Source organism: Alosa pseudoharengus, unplaced genomic scaffold, assembly GCF_046254945.1.
Source record: "Alosa pseudoharengus isolate Yale_2024_CS ecotype anadromous, Long Island Sound unplaced genomic scaffold, YU_APseudo_1.1 YU_APseudo_1.1_scf_12, whole genome shotgun sequence".
Taxonomy (NCBI): Eukaryota; Metazoa; Chordata; class Actinopteri; order Clupeiformes; family Clupeidae; genus Alosa; species Alosa pseudoharengus.
In genome coordinates, this window is record NW_027468587.1 from 9,249,403 (window position 1) to 9,272,972 (window position 23,570).

Below are 23,570 nucleotides of genomic sequence, written 5' to 3' on the forward strand. Positions count from 1 at the left end.
ACCATGAGCTCTTTTAGAAAACACTGGCATTCTATAGACTAGGGTTTCTCAACGGGGGCGGTACCGCCCCCTAGGGGGCGTTCATACAACCTAGGGGGGCGCTGGGAACGTGAGAGTTTTTTTTTTTTTTTTTTTTACATTTTAAACTTCCATGGTTTTCACATATTTTTGGTGCAAAAATAGGCTACCTGAAATAAATAGACTATTTTCATTCATGGGTTTCTAACCCCTCTACCGTCCCAGCTACATTTTACTGTTTATCTATGCTCAGTGGTCATACAGTGCAGTTCGGGCCTGCACACGCCCGGACTCACGTCCCCAGCCCTGCTCGCTGCTCTGGGGGTCGTTTCTAGAAAGCATCGTTTGCTAACTTGCGTCGCAACCTTGGTAGTACGCTCCATCGTTCTTGGATTTGGTGTTTCTAGAAAGGGTAGTTCGAACTCTCAATCGCAAACAAGGACGCAAAGTTTGGTCGTTTGAACTACTGCACTTGTGTCGTTCCTTGGTAGTTCCTGTTGGTGTCCGGAGCGCCTAACCAAAAATCACAACCGCCTAAACCAAAATTTGCGAAGTGGATGTTTATCTCATGACTCAATGATTGATCTATCCTGTAGCTTAATTTTGATTAAGACACTGACTCCCCTACTTGGCTCATTCTTGCTATTTATGTTAATTCAAGTATTGCCTTGCTTTTAGTATTATAATCTTCACAGTCCCTTACATCAGCAGTGATAAATAGTGTAGTGGCTAAAGCAGATGACTTATTATCCCAACGTTGTAGGTTCGATTTTCTTATGATGTGAGATTGTCCTCTTGCTTCTCGCTACCTGCAGGTGAACTAGTGTGACATTCAATTGATTTTGACTGATGTATTATAGGCCTACCTATGGTCTCTCGATGTAGAGTAACTATATACATAAATATGTATGGTCAAAACCTATTGTTGTGTCTCGTAGGCCTACTCTTAGTCAGAGATGAAAAGAAGACATAGGACGCGAACTCCGGCCGAACGCTCAGCGCACTGACGCGCTGCCGTTAAGCCACGAGACAGTTGTTATCCTATGGGATACCCAGACATTTGTCCAGGCTATATATTTTTTCCAACATAGATATTTAACACAAATAATGACTCATATTGGTCTGCTTAAATTAACTGTTTTATATGCTTGCAATAGGTTTAGGTTTTGGCTGATGGCAATGACAATGCCAGCATTAATCACTCGGTTTAGATTAGAAAAGTGTCGACATAGGCCGTGACAGAACATTTCTAGGGGGTGGGGTATTATACGTTGCCACTGTTTCCACCAATGATATGTATCGCTGCATCATCAACAACGTTGTTGGAACTACGGTGTTCGAACGTCGGAGGTAGTGAATTGCGACACAGGTACGATGCTTTCTGGGAACAGGTGTAAGGGTGCATTCAGAGCACCTCGGAATGACAAGGACCGCCCCCATGGCTACTTTGTTTTTCCGACAGCAAGTGTTCAAGTGCTTTGCCATCGAATGTGTGACAAACACGGATGCCACAACAAAGGTTAAAACATACACTCACTAATCCTAAACAAACAACTGTATTTGCTTAAAATATAGTGTAAGATGCTCGTTAAAGAAAGATATGCAGCTTTTCAAGTGATAAAAAGGGCAAATTCCCAAGTTCACATTAAAACTGTTGGACATGAAAGGCCACATGGACTACAAACGAACTACAACGTGACGACAAAAGTGATGACGAGCCCCTAACTGGGCAACTCTGTTAGCAAAATCTAGCCCCAGTTTCCGACCTCTGACTCACACATTAAGTGACGTGAATGACGCTGAATGATGATGTTTTCACTCAGAGAAAGGTTTTTCCGAAGCACATGAACACTAGGTAACAGTGTCGTTGTTTGGTCGCAAGTTGCGTCGTACCATGGTGGTTGAGCAACGTCGTTGCTAACTTTTCTAGAAACGACCACCTGACCGTAGTCTCCACGAAAAACACCGTTGCTAATCAAATACGAAATATAGGCCTAAACAGGCCTCACGCGCAGAATCTGTTTTGTGATTGGTTGGATTGTTGCGATGGTGCATATGAAGAGTTCAGATGCAAAACCCTCTAAATCCGTCTGACCACATTTCTTTTAAATGAGTATTTAAAATCCAGTTCCTATAGGTTTTTGCATAGAAATCGATATTTCAGACCAGGAAGAGAGTGTTATTTGGTGGGTTTTGAAGTTAAATTATTTGATTAACGTATACTATGTGAGGAGAGCATTCACTCACCATCTTTATCTCATTTTTGACGTAGGTGGCATTTAGAGGCTTTTGCATCTGAACCCTTCATATGTTGTTCACTTGATTTTTGTCCATGATAAAATGACACGTCTTGTTGCCTACATTTAATGTTATTAATTACAAAAAAAAAAAAATCATTACAACCAATGCTGATGTGGTAGTGTTTTTTTTTTTATCCAACCAGTCTCCTATTGCTTCTAACAGTGGGCTAAATCTGCTTAATAATAAAATAGGCTCATAGGGACATTTTCTTATAATTCCAGAAGAAACCTAGCCTAGAAATCTAGACGCACCCTAGCGGCGGCAAATTAATTTGCTCAGCTTGTACGTCTAGTATCGAACCATAGGAATTTCTATTGGCTTAACACCGTGGATGACGGCCAATCACAGCGCTCTATTTCGTTAGAGAGTCTTAAGGCGGGCTTAACAGGATAACGACATCCTGCGACGGTGAACAACAAGGAAGGTGGCTATGGCAAACGAAGAGCGGTTGTTTGAATCGGCGTTGGCGTCAACTTTGGAGGAGTTGGACTTGTGCTTTTCTTTGAAAGTAGATCAACACAATGCACTTAAGTCATTCCTTTCGAAGAAGGATGTATTTGCCGTTTTGCCGACCGGATACGGATATGGTCGTAGCGCTGGCCTATTGCATGCCTAGGCAGTTTGAAAGACAATTCTCTGCCCGCCCCTTGGATTAAGCGAGGTGAATGATTCGATGCCAGACTATACATGTCAATGATATAGGATGGCCCGCCAGGCTAGAAGAAACCAAAACAGCACAGAAATGGGGGGGGGGGGGGATCAAAGTAAGGTCAGGGGGGCGTTTGCTCAAAAAAGGTTGAGAACCACTGCTATAGACCCTTTCAAGAGAGTTCCATTATCAGCATCATAGTTGGTCCCACAAGGCTTCCGTTTTAACATTCCATATGTTATCTTAATGCAGAGGAAGTAGATTGGGAACCAAATAAAGCATTCAAGAATTGTTTTTGTTTTTATTGTTGAAAGGGTCTATATCATTACCTCACGCCATCACAGCTTCAACCCAATTAACACTAGTTTCCAGGTGGAAAGGCCAAATTGTTCACTTGTTTTGGAAGACAACAACAAAGAAATGGAGCATAATTTCAAGAAAATGTGTCTTAGCAATCAAGAAAACTGGTGATAGTTAGGCAAAATGTATTGGCTAATTTACTTAAATACGATGAGCAGGATCCTAAGTGCAGACATGGGTGGGTCAACTCAATAGACCTCTGAAGTTCGCCTACAAAAAAGCTGGCATCTTTGAGATCCGGTATCTGGCGATTTTTCCAATGGAAAATTAACATAGGGATTTAAAATTATCGCACCTGTTAAACTCTCGCGGGGATGAAAAAGTCTGAAATGCAGACGTTTTCCTGAGCACACTTTTGTCCTCTGCCTTCGAGTGGATACTGTGATCTCCCGTAAGTGTAGACGGCAGACTTTGATTTGTGCTACCCCAGAGCTAACTTGTAATGCAACTTGCCATAGGTAGTTAGCTTCAATTAACACCCAGATCTCCTTATATGGGCAAAGATGGCAGTTTTGCTTCTTTTTTGTAGGCGAACTTCAGGTCTATTGGTGCATTCATGGCACCTGGGAATGACAAGGACCGCCCCCGTGATTACTTTGTTTTTCCCACAGCAAGTGTTCATGTACTTTGCCCTCGGAATGTGTGACAAACACGGATGCCACAACATACGCTCACTAATCCTAAATAAATAACTGTATTTGCTTAAAATATAGTGTAAGACGCTTGTGAAAGAAAGATATGCAACTTTCAAGTGACAAAAACGGCAAATTCCCAAGTTCACATTAAAACTGTTGGACATGAAAGGCCACATGGACTACAAACAAACTACAGCGTGACGACAACAGTGATGACGAGCCCCTAACTGGGCAACTCTGTTAGCAAAATCTAGCCCCAGTTTCCGACCTCTGACTCACACATGAGGTGACGTGAATGATGCGGAATGATGACGTGGAAAATGGGAATGGGAAAAGGTTTTTCCGATGCCCATGAACGCTAGGTAAGCCCCCACACATTACACGTATGCTGTACTCCTGCATGACACACTCTGCTCATTAACTGATATGGCACTGTGCCTGTCATCTGAACTGTTCCTTTTCTTTAATGTCGAACATGCCATAAACATTTACAGACACCGTTAACATGTGAACGTGGATGTTGACACGGGAATTTATGGTGCAGTATTTCAGGGTGACCTTTCTCCGTAAGTATTCTCAGCTTTAACTGGGACCTTGGCGAACATGAATCAGGATGTTGGAGACGCAGCTGTGGGAGTTGTGAAATAACTGTGGTGACCCTGCACATTGCACTTTGTGTTAGCCTATAACATCAGTCTATTCATGCAAGAACTAGAATGCTTAGCATACTCGCCAAGAAAACTACTGAAATAAGATTGAGGATGTTGTTTTGAGATAAGGGCTGATCTATCTATTCACCCATCCATTCGTTCATTCAGGCATATTTGACACAGGGCCAGCATACAGTTCAATAGGGCCCTGTATGACAGGCTGTCTTGTTGAAGCTGTGCGCTAATGTTTGTTATGTTTGCTAATTTGTTTGTTATGTCTTGGTGTCACAGGTATGCTGGCGACTACGCCACTCTGTCCGGCATCTTTTGTCTTGTGTATCAGTCTTGCATGTGGAGCGCTTTGGGTTGCACTCTGTGCATACAAAAATATATAAATAAAAGTGACTTGACTTGATTAATGCTACTGGCTGGTTTCACCTGTTAGCGTGTCGCTGAAAACTGCCATCGCAGGACTCTGCTCCCTCCCTGACAGCTAAATTTGCCCAACCAACCGTAACATATTCAACGCTGGCGGGGGAAGTTGGTGTAAGAGGCACTCGCCATTTGGCTGGTAAATGTGCCATCTGCACGGAGTGACAAAGTTGATTGTGCACATCTGCGTAAAAAATTCAAACTGACTCGGAGTCAGCACTCAATTTAATCTCCAATAAGTCTGTAGACTCGTTCTTAAAATCGTATGCACTCTGGTCCAAGGTAGTCTCTCACATCCATAAATTTGTCCTTGAATGCAGTGAGGATTCGAAGCCTCCAAAAAAAATGCAATGAGGACACTCATGTGTGTCGGTCACATGGAGGCAAACAAATTGGAGGTCAAGAGAATATTGCACAAAAAAAAGAGCGGCAAAGAATATGTTGTCACATATTGTCATATGACTGTCAAAGAGCACACTCACGTTTTTCAGCATTCCTAATAATTGCGGAAAGCCTACATTCAGGGTTAAACTGTATCAGGCTTCTTTTTGACTAATTCATGGCCACTAGCATTGGCTAAGAACTCTTCCATGATGGCAAATGCTGGCTTACACCTGAGCCAGACACACAAACAATCAAGCCGAGCCGTCAGCACCGAGCTGTGGGATCCATCTCTCCGTCTGTGCTGCCGTCTGAGGGGCCCCTCTCAGGCTCCAGAGTGGGCCTGTCTATGCCCCAGCATCGAGCTTAATCTCAGTTCACTCATCAGTGAGCCGGCTACCGCCATGAATTATATATAAGGCTGAGCTCGATAGTTATGTCTTGGCCTCTGCGGAACGCCGAAGCCAAGTGCTAAAGGAATCGGCATGGCTCGCCTCAAGTTTTTTTTTCTTTTCCTTTTTACACAGACCAGCTCCCTATGCGGAACTTTTCCTTGCTGGTTGCTAGGAGACCCATCAACCCTTATATTTATGCAAATTTAATGAACAGATGCCCCCACCACCCCACCCCACCCCACCCCACCCCACCCTCCGAGCATAACCACCACCCTCCCCTCCCCTAGTGCCCCTGAAATTTTGTCAATAATCCACGCAGGGATAAGAGGTCCCCTGCTGTGAGCTCAGACACACACACACGCACACACAAAGAAACACACACACATAAACAAACACACACACACACAAACATTCACATGCAAGACAGCAAAAGCCCAACGCCTAAGACTTACCAAACTCTCCCGGCACGGCGACCTCGTACAAGCATGTGTGGCCCAGGGTGTAGTTGCGGGGGTAGTTGGGAGACAGCACCGTGCCCTCGGATCCCGTCGAGCGGCTTCCACATGGAGCTGCGACAGCAAAGAAAACAAAAACAGTGGGTATCAAAGCCGTCAGCAGTGGGTGGGAGTGGGGACGCATGAGTCAGAATAAACCCCGCTAGGCAAGGACGATTGCGCTAACGTAGCGGAATATAATCACGCTGTAGGCAGACAGATGCCCTGTCCTAGTGACCGCTGCGGTACGGGAGCAAACCTCTGATCAAAGAAGATCTTAGACATTTGAAGTCGTGTTTCATGGAGGACCTTTGATTACTGCGCTCCCTCCACCTTTGATAATGCCATTAGTTGGCCATTAGGCCTTGCTTATTACGAGTTCGGCATGGCGATTGCACAGAGGCATGCTTGGAGTGTTAATACTGTTAAGAACCTAAAAGCAATGCTGCCTACTGCATGAGTCAATGCAGTTCGGAATAGGAACTCTACAAAAGTCCACAGAATTCCAGAACATTATGTTGCATTACGCTCTGGAACATAATGCTACATGATACATGACTTCAAAATACAGAAGCAATTGTGTACACGCACATAAATACCCAAATGGATATGGGGAACAGAAATAGATATGGATATTGCCATCATTTAAATAGCTGCAGCTTGTGCAGCTGAAGGAAGACTTTCATCTGAAATACTCAGATGTTTGAAGGCAACTTCTGTGCAGGGTTGGAATAGCTAATGTAGACATACTGTACATATGCATGCATGTACATATTGCATCCACATCACTCCACACTGTCCATAGAAGAAGGAGGCGTTTGATGGCGGAGAGGCCCATCTTCTAAAGTGGGGCACCTTGCACCTGACTCCCCCACCAATCAGACACCTGTCAGTGTTATTAATGACTGCTGTCATGTGTTGACAGGCATGATCACAGAGTATGACCAACACGACTTATCATCCAAATCGACACAGGCTCCACTGAAGAATTATAAGTGCTGTGCCTTCTCATATATTCCTCTAAGTGATACCATAAAGTATGGATGCACGATTCTAGGCTTAGGATATTTAGGCCGAGACACTACGACATTACAGAAAACATAATTTGGCATTATTCATTAAAAACCAGCCACTCACATCTACATAATTGGCAAATGTGCCAGTGTCTTCAGAACATTATATTATTGCGTCTCTTTTTGGAGATTGTTCTCATAGGATAAGTGACTCATTAAACGGAGTCTACCGACCGTCCAAAACACTAACCACAGATAAAGACGTGCTGGAGTGTGTGCTCGGTGACAGAGCGGGATCATTAGTCATGAAATGTTTATGATCGCCTTAACATAAACACCGCGGGGGTGGCGGAGGAAGGTGTCAGGCAAACAGACTCCTTGCAGTTTACTACCATAACGTTGTGGAATAACGGCACAGGATTACGTTATATATGAGGCATTTATACGATGAGGGAGTTTGATACTTTAAAACACCCACTGCCTTAGTGTTGAGAGATGATAGCCTCCTGGATCCCTGGGCAGAAAGGGCTCGCCCTCTACATATCTTTTCAAGACAGAAAAATCTTTCCATTCATGCCACAGGGTCAAATCGAAAAAAAAAAAGATAAAGCTGTGTCCCAAATCACTGTGAATGGAGAATGTAAAACTGCACGCTCTTTCTCTCTCTAATCATTTTCAGCAGAACTAGAGAAGTAATGCTCTCGCTCGCTCCTCGCTTTTAGCAGAACAGGGGAAGCGATGTCCTCTTGCCTCGCACTGTCACTGAAGCCTTGGAGGCTTCATTTCGTCTCCTCCAATCCCCTCCTCCTTGTGACGTGTGAGTGGGCTGATCCAGGAACAGTGGAGCAGATGTGTTTTACTCTTTTTACTTTGAGAAGGAGCTTCCATGATGCCTCTGACTCTAAATGAAACATGGAGCCTGGCTCACATCCCCGGTGGCCAGCACAGGTAAATTGGTCCTTCGTCTTCTCTAGAATAGAACAGTTGAGGCATGGCTCTCTCTCTTTTTCTCTCTTTTTCAATGACTCTCTCTCTCTCTTTCTTGCCCAGCCTCTCTTTCACATTCTCTCTCTCTTTTATTCTCTCTTTTCTATTCTGCTTTGTGTCTCTCGCTCACGGTTTTGCCAGCTACAACACAGTGGAGCGTGCTGGATCTTACACCCCTGCGGATCCTCTAAGACAGGTGGGCCCATACCAGGAGCTGCGTGTTTGCCTGGCAAGAATAATCAGCTGCAGCCTGGCGCCAAAGTGGAGCACCGCACAGATGTCTGTCACACACACACACACACACACACACACAGGCTTCATCCATTATTAATGGGGGTTCTGTTGTTGTGGAAGAAGCATTAGGCCGGTAATGAAACATATGTAGTGATTGTGCGGGCGCTGGATGACAGATCCTGCAGGCCTGCAGAGAGAGGGTGTGGGGATGAGGGAAAGGCGGGGGGGGTGAGTGTGTGTGTGTGTGTGTGGGGGGGGGGGTGCTAAGCACGTGCTGTAATTGGTGAGAGAGAGATGAGCGCAGACTGATGTTGGGGAAAACCACCAGGAGCTGAGGTGTCTGCTGCTGCTGCCACTATTCTGCTGCTGCTGCTGCTGCCACTACTCTGCTGCTGCTGCTGCTGCTGCTGTTGCTGCTGCCACTATTCTGCTGCTGCTGCTGCCACTACTCTGCTGCTGCTGCTGCTGCTGCTGTTGCTGCTGCCACTATTCTGCTGCTGCTGCTGCCACTACTCTGCTGCTGCTGCTGCTGCTGCTGCTGTTGCCACTACTCTGCTGCTGCTGCTGCTGCTGCCACTACTCTGCTGCTGCTGCTGTTGCTGCTGCTGCCACTACTCTGCTGCTGCTGCTGCTGCCACTACTCTGCTGCTGCTGCTGCCACTACTCTGCTGCTGCTGCTGCTGCTGCTGTTGCTGCCACTACTCTGCTGCTGCTGTTGCTGCTGCTGCCACTACTCTGCTGCTGCTGCTGCCACTACTCTGCTGCTGCTGCTGCCACTACTCTGCTGCTGCTGCTGCTGCTGCCACTACTCTGCTGCTGCTGCTGCTGCTGCCACTACTCTGCTGCTGCTGCTGCTGTTGCTGCCACTACTCTACTGCTTCTGCTGCCACTACTCTGCTGCTGCTGCTGCCACTACTCTGCTGCTGCTGCTGCTGCTGCTGCCACTACTCTGCTGCTGCTGTTGCTGCCACTACTCTGCTGCTGCTGCTGCCACTACTCTGCTGCTGCCACTACTCTGCTGCTGCTTCTGCTGCCACTACTCTGCTGCTGCTGCTGCTGCTGCTGCCACTACTCTGCTGCTGCTGGATGTCCTGGGCGTAGCAGTGTCTGGGCATTAGCTCCAATACACACAGCTCTGGCGGCAATTTCCACCTCCTTTCGAACTTTGATTATGTATTTGTGTGTGTGTGTGTGTGTGTGTGTGTGTGTGTGTGTGTGCGTCTCTCTCTCTCTCTCTCTCTCTCTCTCTCTCTCTGTGTGTGTGTGTTTGTATGTGTGTTTGTATGTGTGTGTGTGTGTGTGTGTGTGTGTGTGTGTGTGTGTGGGCATATGCATGTACATATATCAAACAGCATTTCATGTTTCTCTGGGCATGTGTTTGCCGACTTTGTTTTGAAACAGCAATTGGAATGGAAAATAGCCTGTGTCTATCACAGTGCACAGCGGGCCTTCCTTGTTGTTTATGAGAGCGGCCGGCGCCTTTCTTGAGCGTCAGTTGAGCAGCCCACATGGCTCCTGTCAATTCATCAATAGGGGGCCCGAAGCATTAACGGCTGACTTTTCTAACTTTTAAAGAAACAGCCCGCCATTTTGGTGAAAGGCTGTTGATACAGTAGGTGAGCTCAACAGCCTATCCTGAAGCAACAAGCTGATTGGCTGGAATGGGTTCTATGCACATATTACTTCTGTGTTTGGGTAAGACATTTCCAGTCAGGGAGATTGAATGTCATTTCTGTTCGGTTCTGGAACTCATTGTCTTGGTGAAACGTGTGGAAACTGAGAATAGAGTTACATTTAGCAGACGCTGTACACTGCAGCACACAGCAGTGGTGGCTAGAAGTGCCGTCCTCCCGTCTTTGAAATTACACTTTCATACAGTCACATGTCGTTGTGATATTAGGTAGACATAGATCCAGGGTTCCCACTCTACTGTAAGTCAGATGTAAAATTCCATGACTTTTCCCTTACTTTCCCTGACAAAAAACCTGAATTTCCATGACCTACTTAGAATGAATCATACAATATACCGACCAAAGATTTCAGAGTAGCCGCGTAGCATTCAAGAATCTTTGACTTTTGGGAGAGTGAGAGATGAATACATGGGCATTGAATAAGCAAAGTTAGGCTAACCATAACTACTCAATTCTGCGTGGATATATATTTGCATTATTGTATTTTGGCAAGTAAGAAAATGTCCTGATATTCCATGACTTTGCCCCACAAATGATAAAATTCCATGACTTTCCATGTCTGAAATAGACTCAAATGTCCATGATATTCCAGAAATTCCATGACCTGTGGGAACCCTGTTTATCGAAGTAACACAAATATAACACAAACAACAACGATGATGACGACAGTTTTTTCAGTTTAGGCTTTTTTCAGTTTAGGCTGTTTTGGTGACTAGCACTCCATGGTAGCACTCTACACGCATCCTGAGATTTCACAGGAAAATGCGTTAGGCTCTCCTGGCCATACAGCCCATTGTTTATGGGTTAGCCCATGGCACTGTGTGTGTATGGCAATCTTTTGCAATGCACACAATGAAAGGCCAGCTAGACGACCACGAGCAGCGATTATCTCACTTTCATAAAGTGCGTATCAGATTACGCTCACAGACTGTACCTTTTAAATGATAGTACACATAAAACAACATCAACTTAAATGAAGTACACTGACATTAAGCGCCAATTGTTGACCGAGCGACCACTCATCATCACACCACAGCTCTCCCTGACGATAATATTTAGTGCAGTCGTCAGGTCTTTGTGAAGACCGCAGGAAAAATATCTTTAGGGGGGGGGGGAAGTTAATGCATACAATTGATCGGCCCGAGCAGCGGCGCTGAGAGGCAGTGGCTTGGCAGGACAGCCCGGTCAATAACTGGCATGGGCCGACCCAGTTGGGCGGGGATGTGTGGGGGTAGTGGTGGTGGTGGTGAAGCGGTTGGAGGTGGCGGGGAGGGGGAAGTGGGTATTGGGGGCCAGGCAAGGGAAGGCAAGTCTATGTATGCAGTACAACTTGTATACATTGGTAATTTAAGGTGCTTCACAAATGAGCGGCAAAAAGAGGACACACGGAAACGCAGCAGGTGCGTTACGGGCTGCCATGCACTATAACAGAGAGAACATCAAAGAAGTCTAGTTCAGATGAAACTAAAATGAAAAATTAGAAATGAAAATGAAAAAGGCACTGAATGGCTTAATGGAAGCAGAGGGAGGGTGGTGGGTGGTGGAGACTGCCCCATGACTGACCCCGTCAATAGCTACCACTAGCAAACCCAGTGGGCTGAGGATGGATGAGGTGGATGAGATGAGGCATGAGATTGGAAGCCGTGAGAACTGTCAGGCCCGGGGGTTGGATTGGTGGGTGTGTGCGTGGGGTTTTGGGTTGGGGTGCGTGGGGGTTTGGGTTAGGGAGCGTGGGGTTTTGGGTTGGGATGCGTGGGGGTTTGGGTTAGGGTGCGTGGGTTGGGGTGCGTGGGGTTTTGGGTTGGGGTGTGTGGGGTTTTGAATGGGTGCACGGGGGTTTGAATGGGTGCGTGGGGTTTTGGGGTGGGGTGCGTGGGTTTTTGTGTTGGGTACGTGGGGTTTTGGGTTGGGGTGCGTGGGTTGGGGTGCGTGGGGTTTTGGGTTGGGGTGCGTGGGGGTTTGGGTTAGGGTGCGTGGGGTTTTGGGTTGGGGTGCGTGGGGGTTTGAATGGGTGCGTGGGGTTTTGGGTTGGGGTGCGTGGGGGTTTGAATGGGTGCGTGGGGTTTTGGGTTGGGGTGCACAGGGGTTTGAATGGGTGCGTAGGGGTTTTGGGGTGGGGTGCGTGGGGTTTTGTGTTGGAGTACGTTGGGTTTTGGGTTGGGGTGCGTGGGGTTTTGGTTGGGGTGCGTGGGATTTTGGGTTGGGGTGCGTGGGGGTTTGGGTTAGGGTGCGTGGGGTTTTGGGTTGGGGTGCGTGGGGGTTTGGGTTAGGGTGCGTGGGGTTTTGGGTTGGGGTGCGTGGGGGTTTGAATGGGTGCGTGGGGTTTTGGGTTGGGGTGCGTGGGGGGGGGTGCTGGGTGGGGTGATGGGGTTTGGGTTGGGGTGCGTGGGGTTGTTGGGTTGGGGTGCGTGGGTTTGGTTGGGGTGCGTGGGTTGGGGTTGGGGTGGTGGGGGTTTGGGTTGGGTGCGTGGGGTTGGGGTGGGTGGGGTGTGGGGTTTGGGGTGGGGTGCTGGGTTGGGGGTGCGTGGGTGGGGCATGGGTTTTGGGTTGGGGGGTGCGTGGGGTTTGAAGGGTGCGGGGTTGTGGGTGCTGGGGTTTGGGTTGGGGACGTGGGTGGGGTTTGGGTGGGCGGGTGTTGGGTTGGGGGTGCGTGGGGGGTTTTGGTTGGGGTGCGTGGGGTTGGGGTGTGCGGGGTTTGGGTTGGGGTACGTGGGGGTTTGGGGGTTGGGGTACGTGGGGGTTTGGGTTTGGGTGCGTGGGGGTTTGAATGGGTGCGCGGGTGTTTGAATGGGTGCGTGGGGGTTTTGGGTTGGGGTGCGTGGGGTTTTGGGTTGGGGTGCGTGGGGTTTTGGGTTGGGGTACGTGGGGGTTTGGGTTTGGGTGCGTGGGTTGGGGTGCGTGGGGGTTTTGGGTTGGGGTGCGTGGGGTTTTGGGTTGGGTGAGTGGGTTGGGGTGCGTGGGGGTTTTGGGTTGGGGTGCGTGGGGGTTTGGGTTGGGGTGAGTGGGGTTTTACGGCGTTACCTTGGCAGCTGGGCAGCGGCCGGCTCCACTCGGGCCGTCCAGTGTCGCCCATCTGGCAGGTGAGGGAGGAGTAGCCCTGCAGCAGGTAGCCGGCGTCACAGTGGAAGGTCACGCTGGAGCCCAGCTTGTAGTCGCTCCCCAGCCGAGTGCCATTCATCACCGTGCCAGGATCGAAACACGACTCCCGCAGCTTGGCTTGGGTCCGCCGAGGAAGAGGGAGAGGGAGAGAGAGAGAGACAGAGAGAGAGAGAGGGAGAGAGGGGGAGAGAGAGTGCACAAGGGCAGATTAAATGTGAGAAATAAATAAATAAACTGAGTGTGCAAACAGTGAGAGGGAGATAGAGAGATAGAAAGAGGCATAAACAGAGTGAGGGAGAGAGAGAGCGAGAGAGAGAGAGAGAGAGAGAGTGTGATAGATTTGAGGAAGGGAGTGGATTGAAAAGAAGTGTGGAGAACCGCTGCTATGCCTTTTTTCTCTCTCTCCCCCTTCTGGTTTTATTATCAGTCGACTGGCTTTGTGAGTGCTGTGTGTTCCAGTGATTCCAATGGATAAAGGGTTTGATGTTGAACCAAGCTCAACAAAAAAAAATAAAAAAGGCCTTTCATTTCTGACACAACAAAAGAAAATAAAAAGGACCTGTGATTGAGACCCCCCAACTCCCCTCTGAAAAAAATCCATGTTGAAATCCTTCTTTACACATTTCTTTATGCTTCCACTGAATAAAGTGCTATCTGTCAGGCCCTTTGTAATGGACATGATTGTTCATGATGGGAACACTTCCATACCTTTATACTCCAGGTGAAAGCCGGTGTAGCTGACGGAGCCATCGCTGCGGAAGGCTATGTGCATGATGTTGGATGTGCTCTCCACCTTATCTGGAAGCTTGCTGTCCTGAAAGGTCCCGATCAGGTGGCTGCTGCTGCTGCCGTCGTAGATGTACAGGAAGTCGTAGTTTGGCTCGATACTGAAGCTGTGGCGTTCGACAGGAGAAAAGAAAATCACTGATATTATGCAAAGCAACATCCAACACTAGAACTGTAAGAGTCAAGCGGAAAAAGATCCCTATTATTATACATAACGGTGTGAAATGGAGCAGAAGCTTTCAACAATCTTTTCAAGATTAGCTTAGGGTTACAAACTAACACAACACGCGCGGTGCCAGAGACGCACCACGCCACATCTGCGCCAGAACAGTAGGTGACAATATGTTCCGGAAGAAACCGCTGCCAAGACTATAAATCCGTTGGTATGTCATGTTATTGTCCCCGGAGATTTAGAGAGGACCCTAGAGCCATACTAAGAGAGGGAGGGAGGGAGAGAGGAAAACAGGGCAGAACTGTCTCATCCGCGCTCTCTCTCAGAGAGGGAAACTCAAGTGGGAGCAGCCTGAAGAGGAGGCATCAGGCCCAGTACCTTGTTTTTCTTAGACACGCAGCACATTGAGATGTGCGAAGAAAAAACAAGATATCCTCTCAATAAAGCACCCCAATAAAGCATCCAATATAGAGATAAGTCAGCCTATGGCTATTCACTCACAGAAAAGAAGTCCCTTAGCTGAAGATCCTAGAGATATCATGGAAGAATATAGAGGAAGTATGTGTATCTGAAGCCAGGGTGAAAATCTATTACTCATAATCATATTACTCATGCTTCGAAATGCCCCTTTTTATGGCATCCGAGCAAGAAAAATAAGTAAACAACTTTTCAAAGAAACACAGTCTGAAATTGACAGCTAGTTCATGCAAAACCAATTTCCCTTTGATTAAATTGACACCCTTGTTTAATGTCTCCACACAGTCCAATCCATCTTTAAACATGAGCACATGCATGACTAGGAAGCTTCGATTTTCATGATTTCACACATTAGGAGCCCTTCAGTAAAATAATATTTGCACTTGGCAGGAGCTCGCGGAAAACTCGCCTTCTTCCCCATACCTGCACTGCACACACTGACTCCGGGCCCTGAGGTGAATAAAGCAAATACACCAGGGAGCCCCTCACCTGATGAAAGCCAATGAGATAACGTAGTCCGTGTGCACGGTGACGAACCAGTCGCAGTCCTTGCTGTGTGGATAGGGGTGCGGGTAGTTTGGGGAGAGGATGAACCCAGAGGAGCCAGTCACGTTCCCTCCACATGGAGCTGAGAGAGGAGAGGAGGGAGAGGGGGAGGAAAAGAGAGAGAGAGAGAGAGAGAGGGAGGAAAGGTGGAGGTTGGATTTGGTGTCAGGGTAGCGCCAGAGAAAGACAACATAAATCAACATTTGCGACAGAACCGATTAGCTGCCACATTTAACATTCGACTGAACACGCAGGCCCATTCGGCACAAAAAAAGAGAGGGAATATATGTATGTGTGTGTGTGTGTGTGTGTGTGTGTGTGTGTGTGTGTGTGTGTGCATATATATATATGTGTATTCCTGGGAGGGAATATATTCCTAAACTCCTCCTATATTCCTATGAGAGGGTCTAAGTCAGAAAGCCCCCCTTCATCTCACCCGTCAGTTTTAAGGTGTTAAAGGATGTCTACCATGACCAGCCATGACAGTTAGCGTCCAGTCGGTGACAAATGGTCACACTCCGTTGGCGCTGCTCACTGGACGCCCCCCCCCCCCATCCCCCGGTGGGCGAATCCCGGTGGGCCATTACCGTCGTTACTCACCCGATTGTCTTTCCTCTGCATTACGGCTGCCTGTCACTCTCTCACACATGAGCTGTCCCACACATACACACACACACACACACACACACACAGACACACACACACACACACACACACACACGCCTCTGAGACAAAGGCCTTAGAAGAGGATGGGTGCCTGGGTGCCTTGGATGGATCACATTTTACAACGGAGATGGAGCGAGGGCTTTCTGAAGCAATGGTCATTTTGACATGTTACAGAATGGACGCATCCCTCACACACACACGCACACACACACACGCACACACACACACACACACACACACACACAGGTAATCTGTGTTTTTACCCCAGCTAACACTGAGATGTGTTGTGCCAGATGTAGGTGGCGCGCAACGTGGATACACAGAAGAGGAGGCCATTGAGGAAGCCGTCTCAAGACCAACATTACATTTCCACCTGTTCCACCATCTGGCTGATGCGCTAGCTAATACAAATCCCAGGCCTCCGGGTACGCTTGCACAAGAAATTCACGACCAGTCCTCAAGAAGACGAATAAAAAGAACATTACCTCTACAGTATGCTACATTCAATTTACTGACATTGTACCCCGAAAGGCTCTCGTGAGACATGAGACGGCAGCCGCAATATAAAACTGAATCTCTGCATACAGTGGCCTACACGTTGAGGACAAACGCTCAGACAGATTTTGTGTCAGCGGGGCATGAGTGTTTGACTTCATTGATGAACCATCTCCAGTGATTCAGAGCGCTTGTAATCCGACAGGGGCAATGCATGCCTGCTGGCTGTGCGATAGCTTATTGTGAGCGTGTGGACTTTATGGCAGCGGGCCATTCCACCTTTCACCTCTGGAGACAGGACCGATGTCTGGAGCCTGCAGAGCACTTCACACTGCTGAAGGTTTCCTCCTCAAGACTGTGTGAAGCTCTAATGTACCGAGGGCTCCGTTGTGCAAGTGGTGAGGCAACATAAAAGTGTAGATTCTAATGAGTTTTCATGCCCGGGTCATGGCAAAAATCAATAACTTGCACACAGTATTCCTCATGGACTACACTAGAAAGACATGCAAAATAAGACTTTCGGTTACTGCTTGCTAATCAATAGTTGTTGTTAGTTGTACCGCAGGGACAGTACTCGCCAAATAACTACCATTGTGCTTGTAATGATAAACAGTGTTACACGTTTATAATTATGCATACAAAGTGGACTGGAGGTTGCACTGAATTACTCGGATTCAAATTAGTTTATTAAAGTTTAAATCTCACACAGTGAGAAAGTTTACACCACATTCAACAAACAAACACTGACTCGAACGATGACATCAAATGCGGCGTAAACTCACCTATGCAGGTGGGGGGGCTGGGCTGCCAGTAGTACCTGTTGTCCACCTGGATGCAGGTGATTTTGCCCTCCCCCTGAAGCTCGTAGCCCGGGTCGCAGACGAAATTCACCGTGTCGCCCGGCTCCTTGCCGTCCCCGCTGCGCGTGCCGTTCATGGGTGTGCCGGGGTCCCTGCAGGCAGTGGCCACTGAGCCTAATGTGAGAAATGGAACAGATTTAAATACCCAAACGCTCCCTTCACACCATCACAGTGCGACAGCTCATAGTTGTCAAAATCACTTTCCACCGTGACACTGAAGATATTTACATTTAAATACATTTTTGAAGGTCCACTATGCAGGTTTAGGTATTTTTGGCGACTGTAAAGCTCCCTCTAGAGTTGCAATATATTTATATTTTATTCTGCTGTTGTAAATAACAAACTTCTCGTGACTTACCCCCCCGTACACAATGAAAATGCTTTTGTTGTGGAGGTGAAGGATTAACAACAGGCAAAAACTCCAAGCTATATCTACTGACAAGGTAATGTTTGTCTGGCCGTCGTTTGTCGGGCCGTCTTCTTGAAGCATGCATGCAAAACCAGCATGGCTGGTTTTCTCGGTAGCGACTCGCTACGTCTATGCTTTATCCCTATTTCCGACCTTTCTCACGGCACATCAACTGGAGGTCCAAGTGAATTTGTACACACAGCCTTACAACACTGTTTACAGCTCTGCGAGTCACGGTAAAATGTAATTTTTGCTACATAGCTAATTTAGATGCATTTATGGTGTGGGTGCTTGCGTTTCTTTAGGAATCCGCCGTCTTGGTTTGTATAGAAATTAATATTAAGTGACACATACACGTAAGAGGTCGAAAATACGGTCAGGACGGTCAGACGATAGCTATGCTAGGTAGACGATCCGTCTATTACAAGTTCTTTTACCATCAAATTGGCTTCGTAAAGGTTATATTAACATATACAGGTGAACATCTTGCATAATGTACCTTTAACTTCTGCATCCATATCAATGAAATGGCCAATAAAATCTTCAGCTATGAGGCTAATACACGGGGGCAGTTAATATGGTATTAATATGGTTTTGTTTTTTTAACTTGCATAAAACACTATCCTGCGGCTTATACACAATGCGGCTAATACACAGTAAATTACTGTACTGTACTAGGTGAGGGCCTTCTCCATTACACTGAAGTTACAAGTTCGTTTACCATCAAATTGGCTTCGTAAAGGTGAAAATATTGCATAGTGTGCCTTTAAATCCCTCTTGAGTGCATACATTGGTTTGTCTGTTAAGGATACATACATGTATCTTTGAAACTTCTGTGCAACAAAGGACTCCTTGGTAGAATTTGAAGGATCTGATTAACATCACACATGTGCTTTACACATACAGGTCTATACATATAGGGCTGCTTTCCTATGCATGGATTAAGCCTTGTTATACACTAAAAGGCATGTACATGGATTAAGGACCTTTTGTTTCAATGAAGATTTTCTCTCTTCTCCTGTAATCTAGGACTAGGCCTAGCCCAAGTATGGAAAATCGTAAAATAGCTACAGATGCACACGTGTACAAATCCCACGCCCACACACAGACATGAACTTAGAAGATCCATGTACATGTATGGGGGGAATGTGTGCATTTACATGCAAAGTCATACATATGATGCACACAAATTCACACACTCACACTGACACAAGCACCGTACGGATGCACTGGTGCACACAAAAAGACTCGTGCGCACACATCTGAGCTGAGAGATGAGGCAGAAGCTGCTGCACACACATGGGGTGCCCATAACACACTTGTTTGCAGATAAAGTGCATATCCTGTATCTGTCAGACTCCCTGCTTGAGGCACGCACACACACACACACACACACACACACACACACACACACACACACACACACACACAGACACACACACACACACACACACACACACACACACACACACACACAGACACACACACACACACACACACACACACACACACACACACACAGACACACACACACACACACACACACACACACACACACACACACACACACACACACACACACACACACACACACACACACACACACACACACACACACACACACACAGACACACACACACACACACGCACAGGAATTCGCACAAGTCTTTGAAACCCTTTGCATTGCACTTCTGTCAGAAATCTCCAATATGTTTCACTCTCTTTCTTCCTTCCCTCCTCTATCCCTCCATCTCTCTCCCATTCTCTTTCTCTCTCTCTCTATCTCTCTCTCTCTCTCTCTCTCTCTCTCTCTCTCTCTATGCCCATCCATGGCCACTCACTGGAGAAATCGATTGCGAAGCCCGACTTGCTGATGTAGAAGTCGGTCTCGAACTGAATGGTGACGAGGTTGAGGGTGCTGTGGATTCCGTCGGGCAGCAGCGAGCCGCTGACCTCCCTCAGCAGCATCTCGCTCTCCGGGCGTCCGTCCCACACCTTCAGGATGTCATGGGACGCCTCCGTATCGAAGGCCAGGAACTGCAGGCTGGGAGGCAGCACACCAACACAAAGACACACACACACACACACACACACACACACACACACACATACCCACCCACACACACACACACACACACACACACACACACATACCCACACACAAAAAGCACGCACACACACACACACACACACACAAAAGCACACCCACACACAAAAGCACATACACACATATACAAAAACAAAGATACAAAGAAACACATGAAGTATTCATTTTTGCTGGAGCTGAACATATGTCAATAATTCATGGAAGTTCAGTTGCAGTTGACCCCCCCAGAATCTCTCAGAATCAATGCCAGCTCTGCTCTCGGGGCCTGTTCAAAAATGCCTAAAGTGGCTTCACACAAACTTTATTGTTCTGCACTTCCTGTGTCTTCTCTGTCATCTTGTGCTTACTCATCAGACCCCCAACTTGCTCCCTCCAAAATCTCTCACTTTTTCAACCTACACCACCCTCCCCTCCATATCCTCTCTCTCTCACACACACACACACACACACACACAGAGACAGACAGACACACAATCTTTCAACCACTGCAGTGAGCCTACCTGACTGTGTTTCCCGAATCCACCTGAATGGTCCAGGTGCAGCGCAGGTTGTTGTCGTAAGGGAAAGGGTACCCAGGAGACAGGATCCTCCCCGATGACTCGCCCAGGAAACTTCCCCCACACTCGGCTGTGAGACACAAATACACAGAGGATAATTGAGAGACAGACAGACAGAGATATAGAGGAAGACAGACAGAGAGAGAGAGAGGGAGACAGAGAGACAGACACAGAGAGGGAGACAGAGAGAGAGAGAAAGACAGAGATAGAGAGGGACAGAAAGACAGAGATAGAGAGAGAGAGAGAGAGAGAGAGCACACACATACATACAAATACACACACACACACACTTACACACGGCTGTCACAGCAGATTTGCGCGGTCTTCTATCTTTGGCGATACCCATCAGAAGCGCTCAGCAGTGACAAATAATCATGTGTTTGTCAGCAGCGCCACTCTGCTGCGTGCCCTTTCAGACTGGAGATGTTACCACTGCGGCATCATTAGTGCCATACTTAGGTATGTACAAACACACTGTGGTTAAATAGGCCTCTCCATCAACGCATTAATTAACTTAAACAGACTGTCGCAAAAATGCATGGCGTCGACTTTTATTGTGAAGGGTGGGTATAGGGGGTGTGGGGTTAGCTACTGATGAAGGCCCACACATACCAATGACTCCGAGATCAATGATCACCAGCGAGCCGGGCTGAGCAACAACGAGCGATATTACTGGAACACTATTATACAAAAGGGAGATATTATCAAAGGAGCATAATCACCATTACAATAGCAATTTCTACACTCTGATATCAAAACACTATTAAAAACACAAAAGCGCTCAGAGGTTCCTTTTCTCCTTTTTTTCCTTTTCATGGGCAGTTTTGCTGCGCCCACGCTGCTAATGTCTACTTCTTCTTGTATTATGCCGATACATTTGCTCGTTTGAGAAATGTTCTAGCCAGCCCAAATTGCATGAAATTATTCATCATTTTTTCTCTCTCTCTCTCTTTCTCTCTCTCTCTCCTTTTTCCATGGATTCGTGGGGTACGTGTTGACCAGGGGCGTCACTAGACCTTATTCACTGGGGCACGTGCCTTAGTAAAAGTCTCCAGTGCCCCAGTAAAATTCTAGCGCTGCTCTCGCTGGAAACGGCATTTATGAGCGCATCTCCGTGCCTGCTTTAATTATGGCTTGAGCCTGTTACTTACCAGCCAATAAAAAAAAACAAGGAATAAAGAAAGGGGCCATAATAGCCAATCAGGAAATAGCACCTCTGTAGCTGGGTAAGATTGAACGCAACAACCAATGAAAATCGTTCACATGATAATTCCGAGTGTTTCGTTGTACTGCACACACATACACTGTGGAATCCACTGGAGCTCATTACATCACTTTGAGCATAGAGTAAGTCGTCCCCTGTTTAATGTTACAACAAATTCACAACTTGCTTGACAGAAAAAATGACAAGTTGATCGCTGTTAGAGAGTGTTACCCACATAACTAGCATCTGTTTTTCAATGCTTAGCGTCATTGTAGCCTACATTTAGCAACAGTTTACCAGCTTGTGCGCTCTCCCTCACACACACACTCACACCATGCGTAGGCTGCATGCACACATGTGGACAATTAATAAGGATTTATATGTATACTGTAGAGAGTCCTGTAAAAGTAGCCTATACTGTTTGTGAAGCTGTCCTACTGTAAAACTAAACATAGCCTTCTGATAAACTACTCAGAGATGGACATCAGACAATTCTTCCTGAACAGAGGGAGAGGAACAGTGAGGAGAGATGAGGAGGACAAGGGAGGTATGATAATTGGCCACATTAACGGTAACATTAACATTTATGCTGGTAATAGCCAGTGCTGTGATTTAATCAATGGTTTAATGGCAAACTTAAATAAGTTTGCTGCATTTGCAAATGTAGCCTATACTAATCTACACAGAATCAGAGTAGCCTATAGGTTTATAGATTATTAAAGGCTGCATTTGCAAATTATCACCAAAAGTCAGTATGAAGGCTTTAGTAGGCTACAAAGAACTGCAGTATTGCCAGGATGACTATAGGACCCTTGCCTGGAAGGGAAGTATATCTCAATTTTGACTAAAAATAAGCTTCCCTTGTGTTAGTAGGAAAGCCTATTAAATTCATGCAGTGAGTATAGGCCTGCTTATGCCCATGTATTTGGATGTTGCTGGATAGTGGCTGCTACAATTGAGGGAGAGAGTGCTGGAGGAGGAGAAGGAGGAGGAAGAGGACAAGAAGGTCGAAGAGAAGGAGAAAGAGCACAGGCTGGGCAGTCCAGTACCAGGCAGGGGGAGGAGGAGAGAGGCAGGCAAGAAACGGATGAGGACATAATGGGGGCTAGACGTAAAACTTGTATCTTTACCAGTGGTTTAATATAGCCTACAGTATGACAGTGACAATAATGATTTTGAAGCTTGTACACATAGGCTAGCCATTTATTTCATATTGCGCGCACATTTAATTTTTTTTAATGTATTGGGAGTTGGGGGCCTGTGCCCCAGCAAAGCTGTAGGTCTAGAATCGCCCCTGGTGTTGACTAGTTCTGGTTACAATCCACTCAAATGGAAAGTGCATAGGACACATGGATGGGTGAACGACAGTCTAGCTTGGCAGACTGGGCTCCCCCCACATCTTCCTTTCTGTTGGAGCTGCAGTCCTCCACCTGCACTTGAATTATTCATTTACAAAACTTGACGAGCATCCCTCTCTCTCCATCTTCACCAGAGACACAACATGGAAACGAATGCCACTCGCATCTGCAGGGTTTGTTTTTGAATAAAATATTTAACCCCCCTCAAAAAAGAAAAAAAAGAGAGAAGAAAAAGAAAAATTGGCCCTGAAAGAGAGGGGAGGTGGGTGGGAGGTTATTCCCAACAGAGCGTGCTATCATAGCTACATGGCCTGGAGCCAGCCCCCCAGCCAGAGGTGAATTCTGTCGCCGGGCAGTTCCGCACCTGTGCACGCTCTTTAGGGAAAACACTTATGCCTAGTGATGTTTTTGCTGCATTAGGGAACAGGTGCACACACACACACACACACACACACACACACACACAAACACACACACACACACACACACAAACACACACACACACACACACACACGGGCCGTGGCGGCAACAGGCAATTGGGTTGTGTTGCCTATAGAGCTGGAGGGAAAACAGTTTGAGTGTTGCCTTTGATG

General features: G+C 47.0%; 1 protein-coding gene across 1 annotated transcript in view; it reads right to left on the bottom strand.

Annotated features, from left to right (window-relative positions):
- The window catches only part of csmd3a (CUB and Sushi multiple domains 3a), a 228,235-nt gene that overhangs the window by 98,580 nt on the left and 106,085 nt on the right, over nucleotides 1-23,570 (bottom strand). Inside the window, exons 25-31 of the mRNA XM_076280031.1 lie at nucleotides 20,358-20,484; nucleotides 19,592-19,794; nucleotides 17,264-17,455; nucleotides 15,264-15,402; nucleotides 14,048-14,232; nucleotides 13,262-13,456; nucleotides 6,274-6,390 (exon numbers count right to left, since the gene is read on the bottom strand). Of these exons, the coding sequence (XP_076136146.1) occupies nucleotides 6,274-6,390; nucleotides 13,262-13,456; nucleotides 14,048-14,232; nucleotides 15,264-15,402; nucleotides 17,264-17,455; nucleotides 19,592-19,794; nucleotides 20,358-20,484 (1,158 nt within the window). The remainder of the gene's footprint in view (nucleotides 1-6,273; nucleotides 6,391-13,261; nucleotides 13,457-14,047; nucleotides 14,233-15,263; nucleotides 15,403-17,263; nucleotides 17,456-19,591; nucleotides 19,795-20,357; nucleotides 20,485-23,570) is intronic.